The sequence below is a fragment of the Lepisma saccharinum genome, chromosome 26, assembly GCF_977018435.1.
Source record: "Lepisma saccharinum chromosome 26, izLepSacc3.1, whole genome shotgun sequence".
NCBI lineage: Eukaryota > Metazoa > Arthropoda > Insecta > Zygentoma > Lepismatidae > Lepisma > Lepisma saccharinum.
In genome coordinates, this window is record NC_139254.1 from 5,114,234 (window position 1) to 5,135,788 (window position 21,555).

The following is a 21,555-nucleotide window of genomic DNA, read 5'->3' on the forward strand; positions in this document are numbered from 1 at the left end:
AATTTCCCGTCATGTGGCAAAACTGGTTCTGAGAAAACATGCCCCGAATTTCCCTGCAAATGGGAAATTTTCCTTCATGTGGCCACACTTTCTCTGAGAAAACATGGCTCGAAACAATGAAAATGCAATGAGCAAATGGCTTGCTAGTATTGAATTGTGTTCCGAAAGGAGATACACGAGACAGGGTGGTAGCAAAGATCTCAAGCTGCTTTCCCTCCCTAAGGAATGCAAAGCGGTAATTGTGTTAGCTTCTTGCTCCAACATACCAGAAATGATTTACATCTGTTTGCCGCGGGTCGCAGCCTGCTCTCTCGACTCGAGAGAAACATAAACTCCTGTGCTTGCCTCGAAATCTCGTTGTTTCAATCTCCTGCCGGAAATAAAATATCTGGAGGAAAGATATTCTATTTCGAGTTTCCTTTGCAGATAAAAGTCGGGAGACTCTTTGAGATTTCACCAAAGTTTTGTGGATTGGCGACAGATTACGTTTGGTTTCTCCGTGTTAGGATATTGTCTATCTCTTCTCCTCTCTCTTTCTCCCCTTCGCTGCCCATCTTCTCACATCTCTCTTTTTCCTCTCCCTCTCTCATTCTCTCTCCTCTCTTCCTTTTCCTGCCCATCCATTCATTTCCCTCTCACTATTTCCTTAGTATCGTAACGTAATGTTACTTCTGCGTTTGGGATCGAACCAAGAACCTTCAGATTGTATTGGGTGGTGTAGTTATTCATCATTCATCTTTCAGATGGTTATCACTCGTTTAGCCTAAAGTATAATGTATGCGAAAGGTTACATCCAAAGTTATGGCACAAGAATTCACACGTACAGTAATTGAGCTTCTGTACTCTCCATGACTGAACCGATGAATGTTATTCCATAGATTGTCCTCTCCTTAATGGTAATTGACACACATCTGATCTTCCAGTCAGAGTTCACTCTCCTCATGCACCACTGTCCAATAATCGTCCCTCCGCTCTATCCCGTCTACTCGCCAACTGTCCATTCTCTCTCCCTTCCAACTCTCATGCCACATACGCCTCTCAAGTCAATAACCTAACCTTTGCCTGATTACTTATTCAGCATTCCTTTCGTGCTATGTTAAGACTTTACACTTCTTTCCCAATACCTTGGGTACGATACGATATTATTCTTTCTATCTCCTCCATTTTATCTTCTCCTGTCTCCCCATTTCTTCCATCTCATTCTTTCTCAATCGCTCTCTCTTTAACTATACTTCTGTATCGTTCTCTATGCATATCTCTGCCTTACGTTAGTCTGTCTCTTTCGTATTCTCTCTCCTGTCTCTCTTAATCCCTCTCACTTTTCTGTAATCCCTTCTTAATCTCTCGTCTCTCCTGTACTGGTTCTCTGTATTGCTATTTATCCATCTTCCCCTCTCTCTAATTTCTGTCACTGTCGTGCTTTTGTCTCTTACTCCCACCCTTTCTCCTCCCCTCTCTCTATCTCTCTCTTTGTGCACTTCCAATCTCTCTGGTTCAACACACCTGCCCATGCTTCCCCTTCGATTTTTCCATCTGAAATCCAATACAAGCCGCCCTGGAAATAGATCTTTGATCTGCATTGTATGACATTAGCCCCGTATAGTTAGCTACACTTTTTTACTCTCTCTGCACTCACGCGTCTCGTTGGTTACACAGTGCAACACTGACTAACTAATCAAATGACCGTTTAAAGAAGCAGACAGGCATTTGTCGAATCTTCCGAACTTGAACACCGCTATTTGTCTACTTGGTTGAATGTCATTTCCTTGCACCAGTCGTGACACCGGGATGCATCTGCACTACACGTAGTGTCAAAATGTGCAGCTTGTAAAGAAATCCTTTTTCGAGCAGGCGTCATCTCCAGGAAGGTATCAATTCCGAGCAAACCCCGCCACCTAACGACCTGTTGGGTGAGATGAGCCAGGGCAAGGACTTATAAAACCTTTTTCCTGCTCCCCCAAAAAAACAATAGGATCGATAGTTCGTATTTTATATCAGATCAGAGTTGATTTACAACATACACGTCATTTAGATCTTGGACACAAGAACAAGAGGTCATCATCCAAAACCAGTTCGAGTAACCCTTCACTGGTTAGTAGAGTGGTTGAGGTGACTCACTAAGGAAAGTTTCGAATTTGAATATGCGACAAAACGTACCTACCACCTGACCCGCTACCTGCGAAGGGTCTTTTAATGAGTCTTAAAATATTTGCGATGCGACAAAACGTACCACTTGATGGGACGGCATCAAACATCGTGTCGTTTGTTATTACAGTTCCACACCGTTATTCGAATTCTCGCGTTTTGCAACCAACTATTCACAAAGTAATCAAAGAAAAGAAAAGAATCAAAGAAGCATTTTTATGATTGTTCTTTTAATAACAAACATTGCATATGTAGCGTATCAAATTAATGTACAACTGTTTGAAATCTCAGTAATGAAGGCAGATAAGGCAGATAAATATGCAATTTGTGGTATTGTGTACCTTAAGGTTGTAAATGTCCAAAATGGCCACCTTCCGCCATAAAAGAGCGAATGATGGCTTAAAATTTTCCTGAAATTTAGGTATTTTATCCTTTTCGCTTAAAAGTCTCTACAAATTTCCATACAAAACGGGAAATTTATCTGCATGTGGCAACACTGGTTCTTAGAAAACTCCTCGAATTTCCATGCAAAAAGAGAAATTTCCCTTCATGTGGCAACACTGGTTCTGAGAAAACGCCTCGAACTTCCGTGCAAAAAGGGAAATTTCCCTTCATGTGCCAACACTGGTTCTGAGAAAACATGCTCAGAATTTTCCCTTAAAAGGTGAAATTTCCCTTCATGTGGCAACACTGGTTGTGAGAAAATATGCCTCGAATTTCCCTTTAAAAGGGAAATTTCCCGTCATGTGGCAAAACTGGTTTTGAGAAAACATGCCCCGAATTTCCCTGCAAATGGGAAATTTTCCTTCATGTGGCAACACTTGCTCTGAGAAAACATGGCTCGAAACAATGAAAATGCAATGAGCAAATGGCTTGCTAGTATTGAATTGTGTTCCGAAAGGAGATACACGAGACAGGGTGGTAGCAAAGATCTCTAGCTGCTTTCCCTCCCTAAGGAATGCGAAGCGGTAATTGTGTTAACTTCTTGCTCCAACATACCAGAAATGATTTACATCTGTTTGCCGTGGATCGCAGCCTGCTCTCTCGAATCGAGAGAAACATAAAGTTCTGACTCTGCTTGCCTCGAAATCTCGTTGTTTCAATCTCCTGCCGGAAATAAAATATCTGGAGGAAAGATATTCTGTTTCGAGTTTCAAAGTTCAAAGTTCAAAGTTCGAAATTCAATGCTTCGCTGATTCTGGGGCTTGAGAGTGTATTACCAGCCATCCATCCATCCACCGTTTTTAAGAAGGCCAGAGCGGCACACATGCGTATATGCAAACGGATTTCCTCATTCTCTCGATACTCGACCGAAAGTCCTATATCTTGAACTTTACGCCAAAGGCATTTCTTAAAATGGAAAAAACACCCACTGATTTCTGTCGAAGGAAATAGAGGCCAGCATAGTCTGCCTTTTACCTACCCACTGCCCGCTTGCACGCGATAACAGGTTTACCTGCTCGCCTGCCCACGGCAACGAGTCGACTTGCGTCTTTACCCGGGTTCTTGGTCTTCAAGGCGCTCTGCGCTTACAAGGTACCTGGGCATTCAACAAGACCCGGGCGCCTGCAAAACCTGCTGGAAGGAAACAGCCCTCCGGCAGCGTGTCGCTCCAGGTGTTTCATCACCATGTGGACGGCTGCAGCCAGTGTTGCCTACTTACGTAGCTACTAAATCCTACGAAGTCCTAGGAGGAGCTTCTTCTCCAAGGAGAATTTATACACTTAGCGATTTAAGTTCAGCGTAAGCAGTTTTTATCTTATTGCCAGGAAATGCACGCAATATTACAGTTTCATTTATCTAAATGAATGATCGAGCAAACAAAAATCTCCTCACTGAAAACTAATTGTTTTTCATTGCATGGTGCCTTAACCAGGCACGCAGTAGCGCAACCAGAGGCTGCAGGGTGCATTGCTCACAACCTTGGACGGAAATTGTCTAGCGGAGGGGTCAGGGTGGGGGTCAAACATTAAAGTACAAGTCTCATCAAGTTCAATGCCGTAGCAAAGGGGTAGCGGGAGTCGGCCCTGAGCGCCGAACGATCTAAGTGAGAAAAGTTTTAAAACAGAGAATGCTATGGCGGCCCGTGATATTATTTGCTATTAATGTTGGTTTGTTACGAGTTGGATGAATTAATTATGTAATACGTCGCTCCATGTGAAAAGAAAATATTGTAGATGGAAATTTTACATGCCATATGTATGTACATTCGGAATGCATTTATCATGCACTTTCTTTTTTTCAAAAATAGTTTGTGTGCTTGTTTTCCATTATTAGCTAATGTGAAATTGACGTGTTGAAAAAAAAATATTTCTAATCCTCTGTCTCAACACAAATGCGTGAGAACTGACTTCTACCCCCTTTTCGCGTGATTTATGAGGATAATAATGCCTTTCATGCTACTTTATTACTATTATTGTGATTGTTGTTGTTGTTACGTTTATCCAAGTACTTGCCCCCCCCCCCCCAAACGAGGGTAACGGCAATGCCCCTGGCTGGCTACGGCCCTGGTGTTCACAGTAGAACAGTGTGTTGTTTGACTCGCGACCTCAGCGTCGAACGTGACATGTTTCAGTCCTGCCCTATATCACTATATATACGTATATTGCTTATTTACGACATATACTTATGGATCCTGTGCCACGGAAAACCTATTTCAATGTGTGTGTGGGGGGGGTGGGGGGGGGTAGCAACATTCGTAAATCTCATTTCATTGGTGATGTGGCTTACGAAGCTTTGAGTTCCCTTTTTTAAGTAGTAAAAATCTAGTGCAGTTGGCAACATTGCAGAACGGTGTGGGTCCGGCGCCGTTTCTACTCGAAGCAACTACGTCATGCAGAGGGAGGGGCATGCAGTTGATGGAAAGAACGAACTGAGACCTACTAGGTATCGTAAGACTGCGGGTACCCGGCGGGTCTACAATGCCTGCCAGGAACGATCTGGGCAGGTGGGCATACAAGCTGCTCAAGCGAGGATGTTGCGCAGGTTGCATGGCATTTCAGGAGCGATGTCTCGCGAACGGGTCTGCTCCAGATCTTGTGCAGGCCTCTGGAAGGAAACACTTGGCGAATCGCAGATATGGCTGCCAATTTGGGAGCATCAACCTATAACCTAACTCAAGGTCAAGTTAGCTGGGTGCTGATTCGGGTGGCAGATAGCGCACCCTATTGGAATGTCAAGCGTAAGATCAGGCGTTTTCCTTGAAGTGGTACGTTTTGCCGCGGAGTAAATGTTTTGAAGTTATTACTGGATCCTTCACAGGTACATTTGTGTATCTGAGTGGTACGTTTCGTCGCAAAAACCCAAGTGGTACGTTTTGTCGGGACACCTTCGAATTCAGACTCCGCTAATGAGATTTCACCGTGGTTTTTCATTCACGGTGGCTTCCGGGCGAATGCAGTCGTGTTGCCTTTCACTAGAATTACATACACTTTTCCCCTTCGATCTCACGTCTATCTCGGACAATATTTTAGCTTGTTCCATCGAACTGAACACCCTCAGCCCATGACAGACGGTTTAAAAATACCTATCTTTCATTTTGAAATACGAGTGCTATTTGAGTGAGTTTCCTGTGAAATAACGTATTTTTCTTACTGAGCTGACACCGATGTATCGATATCAGAAGATATCGATTGCATTTTATTTACCGATACAGGCCGATGCTTGGCGGCATTTTGATCGTTCGCGGGTCCGCAAAAATATCACGTGACGCTTCCGCGGAGTCTATCCTGCAAGTTATGCAACATTCCAAGTTTCCATTGATTTGTACCAATATTTTAACAAAACAGGTATTTTGATATTCTGATGTATTTCCTTAATATTTTAAATAAAAACTCTTTTAAATTGATGATTATAATTAAATAATCTCTCCCTAATATTAATCAATATTTTGAAAACCTTTTCATTGTTAGTTTTAAGTATCGGTAAGAATATTGGTATCTGTTAGAGTATCGGTATCGGTGAGAGTATCGGTATCGGTAAGAGTATTGGTATCGGTGAGAGTATCGGTATCGGTTATAGTGTCGGTTAGAGTATCGGTATCGGTTAGAGTATTGGTATCTGTTAGAGTATCGGTATCGGTAAAAGTATTGGTATCGGTTAGAGTATCGGTATGGCTAAGAATATTGGTATCGGTGAGAGTATCAGTATCGGTTATAGTGTCGGTTAGAGTATTGGTATCGGTTAGAGTATTGGTATCTGTTAGAGTATCGGTATCAGTAGGAGTATCGGTATCGGTTAGAGATTTGGTATCTGTTAGAGTATCGGTATCGGTAAAAGTATTGGTATCGGTTAGAGTATCGGTATGGCTAAGAATATTGGTATCGGTGAGAGTATCAGTATCGGTTATAGTGTCGGTTAGAGTATCGGTATCGGTTAGAGTATCGGTATCGGTTAGAGTATTGGTATCTGTTAGAGTATCGGTATCAGTAAGAGTATCGGTATCGGTTAGAGTATTGGTACCTGTTAGAGTATCGGTAAAGGTTAGAGTATCGGTAAGAGTATCGGAATCGGTTAGAGTATCTGTATCAGTAAGAATATCTGTATCTGTTAGAGTATCGGTATCGGTAAGAGTATCGGTATCGGTTAGAGTATTGGTATCGGTAAGAGTATCGGTATCGGTTAGAGTATTGGTACTTGTTAGAGTATCGGTATCGGTTAGAGTATCGGTAAAAGTATCGGTATCGGTTAGAGTATCTGTATCAGTAAGAATATCGGTATCTGTTAGAGTATCGGTATCGGTTAGAGTATTGGTACCTGTTAGAGTATCGGTATCGGTAAGAGTATCGGTATCAGTTAGAGTATCGGTATCGGTTAGAGTATCGGAAAGAGTATCGGTATCGGTTCAAACTTAAATCCCTACTTATATTTTCTTCAAACACCTACATTTCAATGTAGAGACCGACAGTAATGTAAAAACTGTGCAAAATGTCATGCGTTGTGCTGTGAGCGTTTGTTTGTTTTTAATTCTCATAGATGTCACTTTATTCTCTCTCTCCAGTGTCTGACTTCACTACTCAGCTGTCCCAGATATACGAGCAGCATGCAGAAGAACTACAATTACTCGTAGAGAACTACAGAAAGAAAAATGCAGATCTTAGGAAAGAAAGGTAAGTTCCATGTTCAGTTTCTTGGCTGAAGAAATCTCACTGTAACAAGCTCTGAAAGTGAAAATAATAGACTATATGTAGTAGTGAGTAGAACAATGATGCCAATAAATAGTTTCTGTTTCTTATCAATAAAAATATAGCAGTAATGTTAGTTGTAGCTTTTATGGACAGATGGCAGCGTTTTCTGCATCGTGAAACTTTCGTTTTGGAAGAAAAACGGGGTAGCAGTGTTATTTAAGTGATTGACACGATTTGACAACCAGGTACATCACAATGTCAAAATAGGTGAAACAAAATTGAAAATATAATTATAAAATAATGCAATGGATTCTACAATCTTACACATCATCATAAGTTCATATTGTAGCTTTTTACAAGTTCAGCTATTAAACCTTTGTCCTTTTTGAGAGGTATTAGAATTGAGATTTCCTCTGGGAATTCTATAAGATATATTATTCAAATAGTATTCACTATCTATTTGGAAAGATGAAATTTGTACAAAATTTTAATTTTTATCCTAAAGCAGACATATTCAACTGTGTTAGCCATTGAGAATGATGCTGTTCATAGTAATTATTTTTAAATTTCGTGCATAATGAGTTGATAAAAGGTTTTTGAACAGATTCAACTTTTTCAAGATATTTCTTGACTCTCAAGAACCATAATTCATTATCATATTCAAGAATAGGACGAAGAATTGTTTTATACAGGTATATTAAAGTACTTTCTGTTTGAAAAAGTTTCCATGAGAATAATATATAACCAAGCATCTTCTTTGTTCTCTTGCAATTTCTGAAATGTGCTCATCAAATAATGAGTCTATTAGTATTACCAAATCTTTATGGCTATCACATGTGGTTTTTATTTTGATGATTATTTCTTGGTTGAGATCCAAACTTAATGATCAGAATCTAAAATCTTAAAATAACCGAATATAGGGCCATATCAATCTTTCCCGCGCTAAAAAGCGCTCTGTGCAATCAAGAAGAATGTAATGGACTAGTGATTTCACTCAGTACTGGAGATAATCAAGGTGTACCGAAAATTGAAAATATCTCTGGAAATATAATAAGAATAACACAAAATTGCTTACCGGGAATAGCTGTGCACTATTAACCGTGCGAATTACTTTTTTTTTTTTTAGTCCGAGGCTTCCGGTTGATTGCAAAGTTAATTGCATTGCAACTCAGTTACTCGTACCTGTTATGATTTATATGCAGATTGCAAATTAACGGGTGATGAGGTAAAGGGTTAGGGAGGGGAGTGCTATATCGAAGCATCCCCGTTCCTAAATCAGGCCTCTTCGTTACTACCTGCTTCCAAAGATGATTTTTCGAACGCTCTTCTTCAGAGCTGTTGCATTGTGGGTAAGGGACATTTCACACTTAGTGTGTAGTAAGGGAAAGGATGATGTCAGTAACAGTCAATTAACAATTCAAGAGATGTTTTAAAATATATGTAAAAAAACTGTAGTATTTATACGATATATCTAAATTTTGTTTTACATTAACTTAATGACCCTCCCCCCCACGAACATAATTTAATTTGACACTGTTAAACTTTCGAAAATGGACTTGGTCTACAAAGCCCCCCCCCCCCGATAATCCATGAGCTCCCCCTGGAGATCAATTCTAGCTAGAAGCCTGTTTCTTCGCATAGCATAACGGATGCAAAGAGCGTTCAATGCTGACACCTGTAAATTTTAACCACATTAACACCTGAGTGGCGTTTAAAGAAAGCTTTTCGCATCTTAAAATTGTAAACGTCATCCGAATAAATTGATTCTGGCTTCAGAAGATAATAAGTATGAGCGTTTTGTTATCCCAATCCTGAATGTTGTATGAGAGTGATGCATCCTGTATCAGATCCTTAATCCTGTATCAGAGTCCTGAATCCTGTATGACAGTCCTGAATCCTGTATGACAGTCCTGAATCCTGTGTCAGAGTCCTGAATCCTGTGTCAGAGTCCTTAATCCTGTATCAGAGTCCTTAATCCTGTATCAGAGTCCTGAATCCTTTTATCGGAGTCCTGAATCCTTTTATCGGAGTCCTGAATCCTGTATCGGAGTCCTGAATCATGTGTCAGAGTCCTTAATCCTGTATCAGAGTCCTTAATCCTGTATCAGAGTCCTGAATCCTGTATCGGAGTACTGAATCCTGTATCAGAGTCCTTAATCCTGTATCAGAGACCTTAATCATGTCTCAGAGTCCTTAATCCTGTCTCAGAGTACTGAATCCTGTGTCAGAGTCCTGAATCCTGTATCAGAGTCCTGAATCCTGTGTCAGAGTCCTGAATCCTGTGTCAGAGTCCTGAATCCTGTATCAGAGTCCTGAATCCTGTGTGAGAGTCCTTAATCCTGTGTCAGAGTCCTTAATCCTGTATCAGAGTACTGAATCTTGTATGACAGTCCTGAATCCTGTATGACAATCCTGAATCCTGTGTCAGAGTCCTGAATACTGTGTCAGAGCCCTAAATCCTGTATCAGAGTCCTGTATCAGAGCCCTGAATCCTCTATCAGAGCCCTGAATCCTGTATCAGAGTCCTTAATGCTGTGTCAGAGTCCTTAATCCTGTATCAGAGTCCTTAATCCTGTATCAGAGTCCTTAATGCTGTGTCAGAGTCCTGAATCCTGTGTCAGAGTCCTGAATCCTGTATCAGAGTCCTTAATCCTGTATCAGAGTCCTGAATCCTGTGTCAGAGTCCTGAATCCTGTGTCAGAGTCCTGAATCCTGTATCAGAGTCCTTAATTCTGTATCAGAGTTCTGAATCCTGTGTCAGAGTCCTGAATCCTGTATCAGAGTCCTTAATTCTGTATCAGAGTTCTGAATCCTGTGTCAGAGTCCTGAATCCTGTATCAGAGTCCTTAATTCTGTATCAGAGTCCTTAATTCTGTATCAGAGTTCTGAATCCTGTGTCAGAGTTCTGAATCCTGTGTCAGAGTCCTGAATCCTGTATCAGAGTCCTTAATTCTGTATCAGAGTCCTTAATCCTGTGTCAGAGTCCTGAATCCTGTGTCAGAGTCCTGAATCCTGTATCAGAGTCCTTAATTCTGTATCAGAGTTCTGAATCCTGTGTCAGAGTCCTGAATCCTGTATCAGAGTCCTTAATTCTGTATCAGAGTTCTGAATCCTGTGTCAGAGTCCTGAATCCTGTATCAGAGTCCTTAATTCTGTATCAGAGTCCTTAATTCTGTATCAGAGTTCTGAATCCTGTGTCAGAGTCCTGAATCCTGTGTCAGAGTCCTGAATCCTGTATCAGAGGCCTTAATTCTGTATCAGAGTCCTTAATCCTGTATCAGAGTCCTGAATCCTGTGTCAGAGTCCTGAATCCTGTATCAGAGTCCTTAATTCTGTATCAGAGTTCTGAATCCTGTGTCAGAGTCCTGAATCCTGTATCAGAGTCCTGAATCCTGTATCAGAGTCCTTAATCCTGTCTCAGAGTCCTGAATCCTGTATCAGAGTCCTTAATCCTGTCTCAGAGTACTGAATCCTGTGTCAGAGTCCTGAATCCTGTGTCAGAGTCCTTAATTCTGTATCAGAGTTCTGAATCCTGTATCAGAGTCCTTAATGCTGTGTCAGAGTCCTGAATCCTGTGTCAGAGTCCTGAATCCTGTGTCAGAGTACTGAATCCTGTGTCAGAGTCCTTAATTCTGTATCAGAGTCCTTAATCCTGTATCAGAGTCCTTAATTCTGTGTCAGAGTCCTGAATCCTGTGTCAGAGTCCTGAATCCTGTGTCAGAGTACTGAATCCTGTATCAGAGACCTTAATTCTGTATCAGAGTCCTTAATCCTGTATCAGAGTCCTTAATGCTGTGTCAGAGTCCTGAATCCTGTGTCAGAGTCCTGAATCCTGTGTCAGAGTACTGAATCCTGTATCAGAGTCCTTAATTCTGTATCAGAGTCCTGAATCCTGTGTCAGAGTCCTGAATCCTGTGTCAGAGTACTGAATCCTGTATCAGAGCCCTGAATCCTGTATCAGAGTCCTTAATCCTGTATCAGAGTCCTTAATGCTGTGTCAGAGTCCTGAATCCTGTGTCAGAGTCCTGAATCCTGTGTCAGAGTACTGAATCCTGTATCAGAGTCCTTAATTCTGTATCAGAGTCCTGAATCCTGTATCAGAGTTCTGAATCGTGGATTCAGTTTCTTTCTTGCCGACCCTTGAAACTTTCCTTGTGACAGATTTTTTTTCCAAAAATATTTTCACTTAATCATGCCTGGAAGAGGCCCATTATCGCTTAGACACGTCAGGAATCCATCTTTCTTTATAATGTCCCGAAATTTCTCGCTAGAAACCTGAGCAAAACTGAAAGAATCCATTAGATTAACAGTCCCTTAACATCATTACGTCTAATGCCTTCAGCTCGTTTAAGGATGTTGCGAGAGAAATTCTTCATCTTCTCTTCTTACCCCTCGCCTTTTCATCTCCTCTTTTCTCCTTTCACAAAAATACATCCGTCTAATGCACACCAGCTCAGCATGGCCGTATCGTAGACTACCAGTTGTTAAAATCGTTAACGATCTTGTGGGATGGAAGCCCGAGTGACGTCATGTGCCATTTCCGCAGATGGAATAATTTGATATTTACGGTCGCTGGAAGCTCTGCCTTTTCAGCACCTGTTTATTAAAAAGCTAATTCCGGCTCCGTTCTCCGCCTCTCGCATTGTTGTGCGTGAAGTAAATATCGTAACGATCCGATAGGAGGATTCTCGCGAACGTGACCTGTAGGTGTTTCGTATTGTGTCTGGGAGGCAGGAGGCTTTCGTGTGGGTGACAAGCAGAGGAAAGGTCTCGCGTTGAATGGTGGCGGTGATGAGGGAGGTTGTTATGTCGGGAAAATAAAGTTCTGATATTTTATTTATGTGTGTGTGTAGGGAGTGACAGACAGAGAGCGGGAGAGAGAAAAGAGGCAAGAAAAGATAAACACATGGAGAGATGCAGAGAGAAATAGAGATAGGCAGACAGAAAGAAAGGAATAGAAACACAGGCAGGGAAAAGGGAGAGCCACGCGCAGAGAAAGTGAGACAGAGACAGGAAGAGAGATAGTGACAAGTAGAGAGAGAAAAAAACAGGAAAAGAGGGAGAGAGAGAGGAAAAAGAAACAGGAAAAGAGAGAGAGAAACAGGAAAAGAGAGAAAGGAAAAAAGAGAGACAGGAAAAGAGAGTGAGAGTGAGAGAGAGGAAAAAGAAACAGGAAAAGAGAGAGAGAGAGAGGAAAAAAGAAACAGGAAAATAGAGAGAGAAACAGGAAAAGAGAGAGAGAGAAACAGGAAAAGAGAGAAAGGAAAAACGAGAGACAGGAAAAGAGAGAGGGGGAAAAGAAACAGGAAAGAGAGAGAGAGAAACAGGAAAAGAGAAAGGAAAAAAGAGAGACAGGAAAAGAGAGTGAGAGAGAGAGAGAGATAGGAAAAATAAACCGGAAAAGAGAGAGAGAGGAAAAAAGAAACAGGAAAAACGAGAGAGAGAAACAGGAAAAGAGAGAAAGGAAAAGAGAGAGAGGGGAAAAAAGAAACAGGAAAAGAGAGAGAGAAACTGGAAAAGAGAGAAATGAAAAAGAGAGAGAGGGGAAAAAGAAACAGGAAAAGAGAGAGAGAAACTGGAAAAGAGAAAAATGAAAAAGAGAGACAGGAAAAGAGAGAGAGAAACTGGAAAAGAGAGAAATGAAAAAGAGAGACAGGAAAAGAGAGAGAGGGGAAAAAAGAAACAGGAAAAGAGAGAGAGAAACTGGAAAAGAGAGAAATGAAAAAGAGAGACAGGAAAAGAGAGAGAGGGGGAAAAAGAAACATTAAAAGAGAGAGAGAGAAACAGGAAAAGAGAGAAAGGAAAAAATAGAGACAGGAAAAGAGAGTGAGAGAGAGAGAGAGAGAGGAAAAATAAACCGGAAAAGAGAGAGAGAGGAAAAAGAAACAGGAAAAACGAGAGAGAGAAACAGGAAAAGAGAGACAGGAAAAGAGAGAGAGGGGGAAAAAGAAACAGGAAAAGAGAGAGAGAAACTGGAAAAGACAGAAAGGAAAAAAGAGAGACAGGAAGAGAGAGAGAGAAATAGGCCCCTCCAGAACTCCGCCTATGCATATACACAAAAGTAGGAGAAGTAAATATTGCAGCAAAAAGAAGGTAACGTAGAGAATATGATGACGGCGAAATGAACCACGAAAGATTGAAACAGTGAGAAGTATACAATAAATTCAGAAAAGCGGAATGAAGGATGCAATTGCAAGTACGGGAACGAAAAGGAGAGAGAGAATAGACAACGGTGTAACAGGAAGCCGGCTAATATGTGGATTAGAGCTAGATTATGAAGAAAGATAAATAAAGGCTAAGGGATTTGAAACCAAGCACTATAACATTAGGTCTTTTCAGTTCTTACGGCAGGCGCTCTAGAAGCTGGCAAGGGAAGTGGGGAGCGGGGAAACGACCAATCCAGCACAAGAAACGCAGCAGTCTGTAGAACGAGGTTCACGTAGTACTTATTTCCGCCACGTCGTATCTCTCGGCGCCGCCGCTGTTGTCTGCGGTGAGTTCCCCGTTCCTCACTTCCCTTGCCAGCTTCTAGAGCGCCCGCCGTAAGAACTGAAAATACCTATAGAGTGTGTTAATACCAATGACAACGACGCCAGGGGTCCATGGTTCCAATACCGGCCCGGGCATTGATGTTTGTGAGTGTCCATTCATCAATTTCATCATATCATCACTCATCCCCAGAAGTGCCAGAAGTAGCACAAAAAGCTATGTAAGATAAAGCAAATCAATCAATCAATCAATCAAAAGCCATGACTAGTTCGGTGATTGTTGCTCAAAGCGTTCATGGATTACGGTGATAAGAATAAAAGTGTTATTTTTTTGCCAAGTTGAAAAAATCGAATAAAGATTTTTATAAATTTTGTATAGTCCAACCCGTTGATACGGATGCACCTACCTTGCTGCCCAACACTAAAAAGTTAAACTTGAATCTATGTAGTTTGAAAAATTTTATCGCAGAGAAACCCGATGATAAACTTTTGCACGGCACTGCACATACAGAGTGTCCCAAAATGATTATCGGGGTTTCATAGTCGTCTAATTTCCCTTATGTGTGGTGTACAAGGACAAAGCTTATATGGTAGTACGTTTGCACAGTATAGCTTATAAATGTTCAATGTGAGCACATTTCGTGACAGTTACACATCCATCCGGTAGTCCAATACTTCTCGACGCTTTCTTTCGACACGGACACAGAACTCTTCCCTTTGCAGACACATTCAGTTGTTTGAAACTTACTAAACCCTCAACAAATGTTGTTATCGGACGGAGGATCACTTCCAGATCGCTGAACTGAAACGGCAGAACCACGCCTTGCACATTCAATGACGCAAAAGGGCTTCTGCGTGGGAGTCGCCATCTTCTAATACACCTACGCCGCTGTGAATGATGGTAAACAAATAAAAAGCGCCCAGAGTAGCTAACTTCCACAGCTTCTATTATCGTTCATGTACGATATAAGCATTCAACGTCTCTTGCAATATAGAGTCACTCAAGGGAATACGCCCAATTTTTTTGGCGGTTTATAGCTTCGCTAAATGAAGGAGTGTCGCAATAAAAAGGATGTCAAATGAAAGCTACATGTTTTGTTATTGTTACCTATAAGTTTTATTACTGTAAGTCATATAGCAAAAGAACCAGTGAGAAATAAACAGATGAGAATCAATTGGGCAAGTGTTCAGGGTAAAATGCCCAATACAAGAAACAATTGTTGTAATACTTGACATTACATATTTAAAGGAAAATAATACACAACATTAACTGGAAGATTATTAACGTTTGTTTCGTAAACAGAACATCATTTGTACAGACAAGCATAGCGTTTCTAACAACATTTATTTTGAATTTACCATAGCCTCTTTTACTGTTTACATTTGTGAGAAATTTTGCACTTTGGACACATGGACGTGAAATTGATACATATTTCATGCATCCACATACTACAACGAATACACTGGATCTAGTCACATTGTGGTCCTTTCTTATCATAATAATGCCCATGGGCATATTGTACTTAATTTCTGTGGGCATATCACCCTACAGCTACAAGCAGAAAATTGAATCACTGGGTTGGCAACACTGAGCACCATGCGGCAGTTTCACTCTGCAGATATGTTTCCCTGACTCTTGATCTTTACACCAAATATAATTCAGCTTGTTTCTCTCTTGGGAATATTATTGCACACTGTTAATACAGCAACGTCCAAAAAATTATTACCTCAAAAATTGTCTTCTTACGTCATGAAATTAACCCTGGATGGCTTCAGATTCTTCTCACAAGTTCCAAACCTGCTGCCTCGTCTCACCACGGAGGGCGCTTTCAAACAAGTCGCAAAATTGCCATAACATTAACGTTGCGCGAGATACGGGGTGCATTTAATTCCGATGGGCATATTCCCCCGAGTGACCAACTACTTGAAACCCCGATAATCATTTTGGGACACGCTGTATATAATTGAATTAATGGAGAGAGAGAGACAGAGTGAGACAAATAAGAAATAAGGAGAGAAATAGGGACACGGACAAAGAGGATCAGAACAAAGGAAGTAGAGGGAAATAGAGGAACATGCAGTAGAATCAAAATGCTTGATGATTTGCAAGGAATGACGTCAATGTAGAGAAATTGAATGCAAAAACGATTCTGATGACCTCAATCACTACGAACAAGTTTCACTGCTGCGTTTTCCTGGCTGTAAATATGCCCACCCTTAAAAAGCAATGCAGGTATTCAGTGAGTGGCCCACATGTTCACCCGCTAGACTTTGTCCTCGACCCGCATCAGTAACATTTGTTCCATTCATGTTGAACAAATTGCACATCGGCTCCCAAAACAGGGAATTTCCCAGTCGCGTCGTTTCCCAAACGAGCACCCATCATACATACATGTCGGGCAGAAGCTGTTCATCCATACATCCACATATAGGGCTTCTATATGAACGTTTGCTGTTCTATGTGCAGTGGCAGAAGGGTTTGGTGTGTTGTGATTGGGAAGAACGTCATTGACATTCGACACGCAGTCGATAAATACAAATTTGTCAAGACATTCTAATACTTATCAGTAGGTCTCGGAAGTTGAGGAAAATCCTTTTCTTTTTTCCTAGTGTCCGAGGACCGAGGCCCAACATAATATATGTTCATTTTGGGTCATTGTAGGCTAGAAAAAGGTGGGTTTTATTTGTCCTTTTTGGCCTTTTTCGGCGTTTTTTGGCTTATTGGTCCTTTTTTAGCCTTTTTTAGGTCTTAACGGCTTTTTTTGCAACTTCACCTTCTTTCTACTACGTTGTTACTGCCCATTCTCAATTCGAATCATCATCAGTTCATCACCTCTTAAACATCCTTTCTCTAGTGCAGAAATAAATATATATATATATATATTTATGGACGACGGTACACAGGAATTCGAAAGAAACGGCCCCCCCTTACGGTTATGCAACCCGTAATTTTATATCATCTAGTTTCGCCTGGTAGAGTAGTTCCCGAGAAGAGCAGTGCTTCCAAACCTATAACTGTAGTGTTTCCAACCCTGTATTGGTTGGTTGGTTGTTGATTTGGTGTTTTAAGTCCACAATGCACAGTATGACTAATCGGGACTGGACCTACAGTTTAAAGTGGGATCTGAACCCCTTTGTGCCTCCACCGGGACGATAAGCCTGTAATGCTTCGTAGAAGACGAAACCTTCACGTAAACTTCTTCATTCGTGAGTTACATTTGGTTTACAGACTCACATTACAGGACAATCTTTTCCTTTATTGAATGTTTTCTGGAGCATTTATTTTTCCTTCTGTGGATAAAATTCTGTTATTATTTTACATCTTATTTTTCGCAGCTTCTCTACCATTTATTGGCTAATCGCAACAATGAGGATGAATGATGACTCGATGAAATTGATAAGAGGACAGTCATAAAGAAACCATGGGGGCTAGATTCATATTGTTATTATTACTATTATTATCTTTCTTTTTTTTACTTTACTTTTGGTTAATCGCAACGATGAGGATTAGTGTATGATAAAATTCATGAATGAACACTCATAAACAATCATACCCAGGCCGGGACTCGAACCCGGGAATTTCGGCAGCGAGATCAAAAGCCGACGGCTTAACACGCTCGGGCACAGCGGCGGCCAATTATTATTAGTGATATTGTCTTAAGTAGTGTATTTTTCCACCATATTCTTTCATACAATCATAACACGGATGAAAATTAGAATGTTAAAATACCTGTCTACGTTTTCTTTTTTTTAAGCTTGCAATATAAAGCCCTACTGCACGAAGCCAAATTGTGGGAATACGAAACAGAACCAAGTTAACATATCTTGACCGTGGAAAGTGTTAATACAAAATCTAGAATAGAGCCATTTAACAGTTGCCTGATTGCTTTTCCATTTGTTGCATGGGAAGAATTGTCTGAATTGTGTGTGTAGTGGCAGGCAAAGGAGAATACAAAGATCGAATAGAGAGGCAACACTGTTCTGCACTGCACAGACAACGCGTCTCGTCGAGTGGGCGGGGCACTGTGGGTGCGAGCGAGCTGCTGTTGCTTCTGCAAAAAGAACACTCACAAACAACTGAATGACGCTCCGCTTAAAATCTAGTCAATCGAGAAAGGATTTGTTGAGGAAGTGAATTGAAATATAAACGCCAGAATTTGGTCTAAGCCTATAATGGTTACTAGCAATAAGAGCTGATCAATTTTTACATGTGGAATTCCGTTATGAAAGAGGCAACAGGCCGCACTCCACACCTTTAGTCTGGTAACACTAATAAATCATCTCATTATATGCGTTCGGTTATGCTGATAGTCATGTTTAATATATTACCTTCAAACATAAACAATATCATGGACTCACTCAGAGGCAGAATTCAATTTTACGCTTTACTTTCCTGAAGATATTGTAGCAATATAATCATTCCGCTCCATTTTCGTATTCTCAATTGAACTCGCAATATTTTTTCCCGAAGTTGAGTCCCACCTCCCTTCTCCCACCTTAAAAATTCTTGGGTGAGAGGCTAAAAACTATACTAAAACTGAATTACAGACAATACTTTACGACTCAAAGTGACGTGACCTAGAACGTAGTGAAAAATCACTGGTGCAAAATTCAACGTAATGATGATAAAATGAAGGTAGGAAAATGGATGTGTTAGAAAGTTTTACATACATACATACACACACATAGTTACTTCCGTGTAGAAGACATTTCTTCACATTTTTCTCACCTTGGCTTCCTTCAATTCACAAAACTGTAAAGCCATGAACGCGTTAACCCCCAATAATCACGGCGTCCCAGGTTCGATTCCTGGTGGAGACACAACTGCCTAGTGGTTCGGATCCCACTTTCAACTGTAGGTCCCACTTCGGGTAGCCTTTCTGAGCATGAAATGGAATTAAAACAAAATTGGTACACGGTAACCCATCACAACACACGCGCAGAGGGCGTTGAACTTAATGACTGACAATTATTATATACATCGAACTTTCAGCGAAGCTGGAATAAGGTCTATTTTCCATGCCAAATAGTCTCGTGGTGCCTTCTATACGAAGTGCACGCAAGTTATCTAAAAAAATTCAAATTTGAGTCGAGCTATGTTTCATTCAATAAGACTCTTCACTTCAATCATATTTTGCTCTATAGTTGTCGATTTCGAATGGGCATCTAAGACTTGTTGCTTAGCGGACCGGATTTGAAGCAAAATCACGGACTGTCATAGTTCCAATCACACTACAGACATAGAAAAATTGTTCGCCGGAAAAACAATGGATAATGTCCAATTAAGTAGAAACGTTGTTAGAACCGGTGTTCATTCACAGAGCAGAAGGGTTATTTTGACAAAATTCTGTTTCCCCGCTGGCTGCTTCGAAGAAGAGGGTTATGTGAAGTTATCATTTCTTGCCCAAGCGGTAGGCCTAATTAGTTGATTGACCACGAGTTCATTCGTAGGTAAACGCGGCAACAGAGGATCACTGCCATAAAGGTGGTTCCCGCGCCGGCTGAAAGAGCTACAGGAATTTAAAGAACCATTGTCACTAACTTCAGACAAACATCTAATAATTTCCTTAGGTTTCGAAGCTGATCCGAAGGGACAACAAATACCAAAAAAAACGACATGAATGAAATGATCGATTGGTCCGTCCTTCTGTTGATGGATGGCAATTCATATTAACAATAATAATCGTAAGCTTATCATTAAAGAGTCAACAATCAAAGCTAATACGCATCTATTGATCAGAAATTACTAGAACGTTAAAGTTGTTTTTGTATCTTTTGTTATGTTAAGTCGCTCTTCTGTCACTTTCGGCTAATGAGGATGAGTGGCGATTGGATTAAATTTATACCATGATACCAATACTGAAGCCGTGGCTCGAACCCGGAAATTTCGTGGTATCGGAAGTGGACCACTTAACGCGCTTGGCCACCAAAGAGAACCGGCTCTGCGGCCAAGCGCGGTTAGTGGTGGACTAACGATCCAGACACCGAATGTTCCGGGTTCGAGTCCCGCCCGGATCTTTGTCAATTTCTTAATCGTCAGAAATCCCTTCACAATCTAAGACATAACACTTTATCAAAACTTCATTCCCCTCCCCTCCACCTTCCCAACAAAATTTTCATGCCAATTTTAGACTTCCTATTGATATTGTTCCCTCCAAAAAAGCAATCTAAGACATAATTGTAATACACAAGAGTTAGGATTCCCTGCCCCCAAAATAATTATCAATCCCGCTACCTGAAAATCCCACTAACTTTATTAATCGCCCACCATAATTTCCCTATCAATCTAAGGCCTAATATGTAAGAGTTGGATATCGCCTCCCCACCAATATTACTTATTACCCGTAACAATTCCCCTGACAATCTACAAATGACTATTTGTATAACAGCAATTGGTAATTGATGACGTAATTCAACTTGTGCCCTGTTTACTCAGTCAAATTTCCTGGGCACCCCTGATTTAGAACTGTGACAACGTGATAGGTGTAATGTAACTAACAGTTAAGTGTTAGGAATGGGTGCATGTGTGCTGCGCATTTGAATTTCATGTGAATCAAATCTGTCAATAATGTGAATATTAATATTATAGAATATAATATAATGGTTCCGGTGTGCGAAAAAGTAACCATGAGCACCAAGGTATCAATAAGAAAGAATTGGAAATATAAGTTGCATATGGAGATGTGTGTAATTATTAGTTTTGTTCTGGGATGTAGCGAAGAACATCGGTTAAACCGTGCGGAGTTTCAATACTGTGTCCACCCGCCGTTGGATTCAAGCACTGCATCTAGTCGACGAGGCAAGGATTCCACGAGCAGATGTTTGGTCTTCTCCTTAAACTCTCCCAAACATCAAACACGTCAGCCTGTAGATCTTCCATTGTTCTCAGTTGTCTAGGTTCCCACTCTCTCACCATCAACGCCCAAATGTTTTCGATTGGGAGACTTGGCTGGCCAATCTACTCTTGAAAGCAGATCCGCCCCACAAGAACATGCGGACTATCTTCTCTCTTGGAAATTCCGAAGTGTAAGGCAGTGGCGTATGCTGGTTCTAACGAGTGGGTAATCTCCGACCCTTGATCCTCAAACTCCAAAAGTTTCCGTGCAATTTATGTCAGGATCCATATTGGATTTAGGAATATTGTGTCGGAATGTTTGTCTTATTGCTACGACCACAATCAATTAATTCTCGTTATTGCAGTTTAATATACGTGTAGAATTTCAAATAATAAAACAAGACAGTATTATAAAGCTATAAAAAAACAACCTGTGAAATATAAAATGAAAGACGTGCACTAGTGAAATACAAACCCGCAATATTAATTTAAGTGCAAAATTCAACTTACTCCAGGATCCGATTACTTGTGCCGTACCACATCCAAAGCACGCTGTTTGTCCAGTTGCACGTCAATACGTGTCTGTGCGAAAGATTGCAGCTTAACAAAGGAAGTTATGTGACTTTTGGATTTTTCATGTTTGGCACAAGCGTTGCAAAGATTACAGTATCCGCCACGCGTCCATACATTCTTATCAGCCCCGAAAAGTAAGCACGGCCAACAAAAATGCAAAGCTTATTAACACTTATACTTCCTGTCAACCATATTATATATGATTATAATCATAGCATTGTTTTGTCATAATTTGCTTGAGAAAATGCCTCACATATTCCCGATTTTTGTCTGTGTGTAGAAATAAGTTCAAGCGATGACACTGGACTACCTGTATTAACAATTTGCAACTTCTCCTGAAAAGCTCTTGTTCCAAAAGGTTACACCAGCAAATCTTGTATCACATCCA

At 40.8% G+C, this 21,555-nt stretch overlaps 1 protein-coding gene across 7 annotated transcripts in view; it reads left to right on the forward strand.

Moving 5' to 3' along the window:
• The window catches only part of Stacl (SH3 and cysteine-rich domain-containing protein), a 908,463-nt gene that overhangs the window by 584,500 nt on the left and 302,408 nt on the right, over window positions 1-21,555 (forward strand). For all 7 annotated transcript variants that reach the window (XM_083112374.1, XM_083112375.1, XM_083112377.1 and 4 more), the window contains exon 2: window positions 7,145-7,253. In XM_083112374.1, the coding sequence (XP_082968500.1) occupies window positions 7,145-7,253 (109 nt within the window). The remainder of the gene's footprint in view (window positions 1-7,144; window positions 7,254-21,555) is intronic.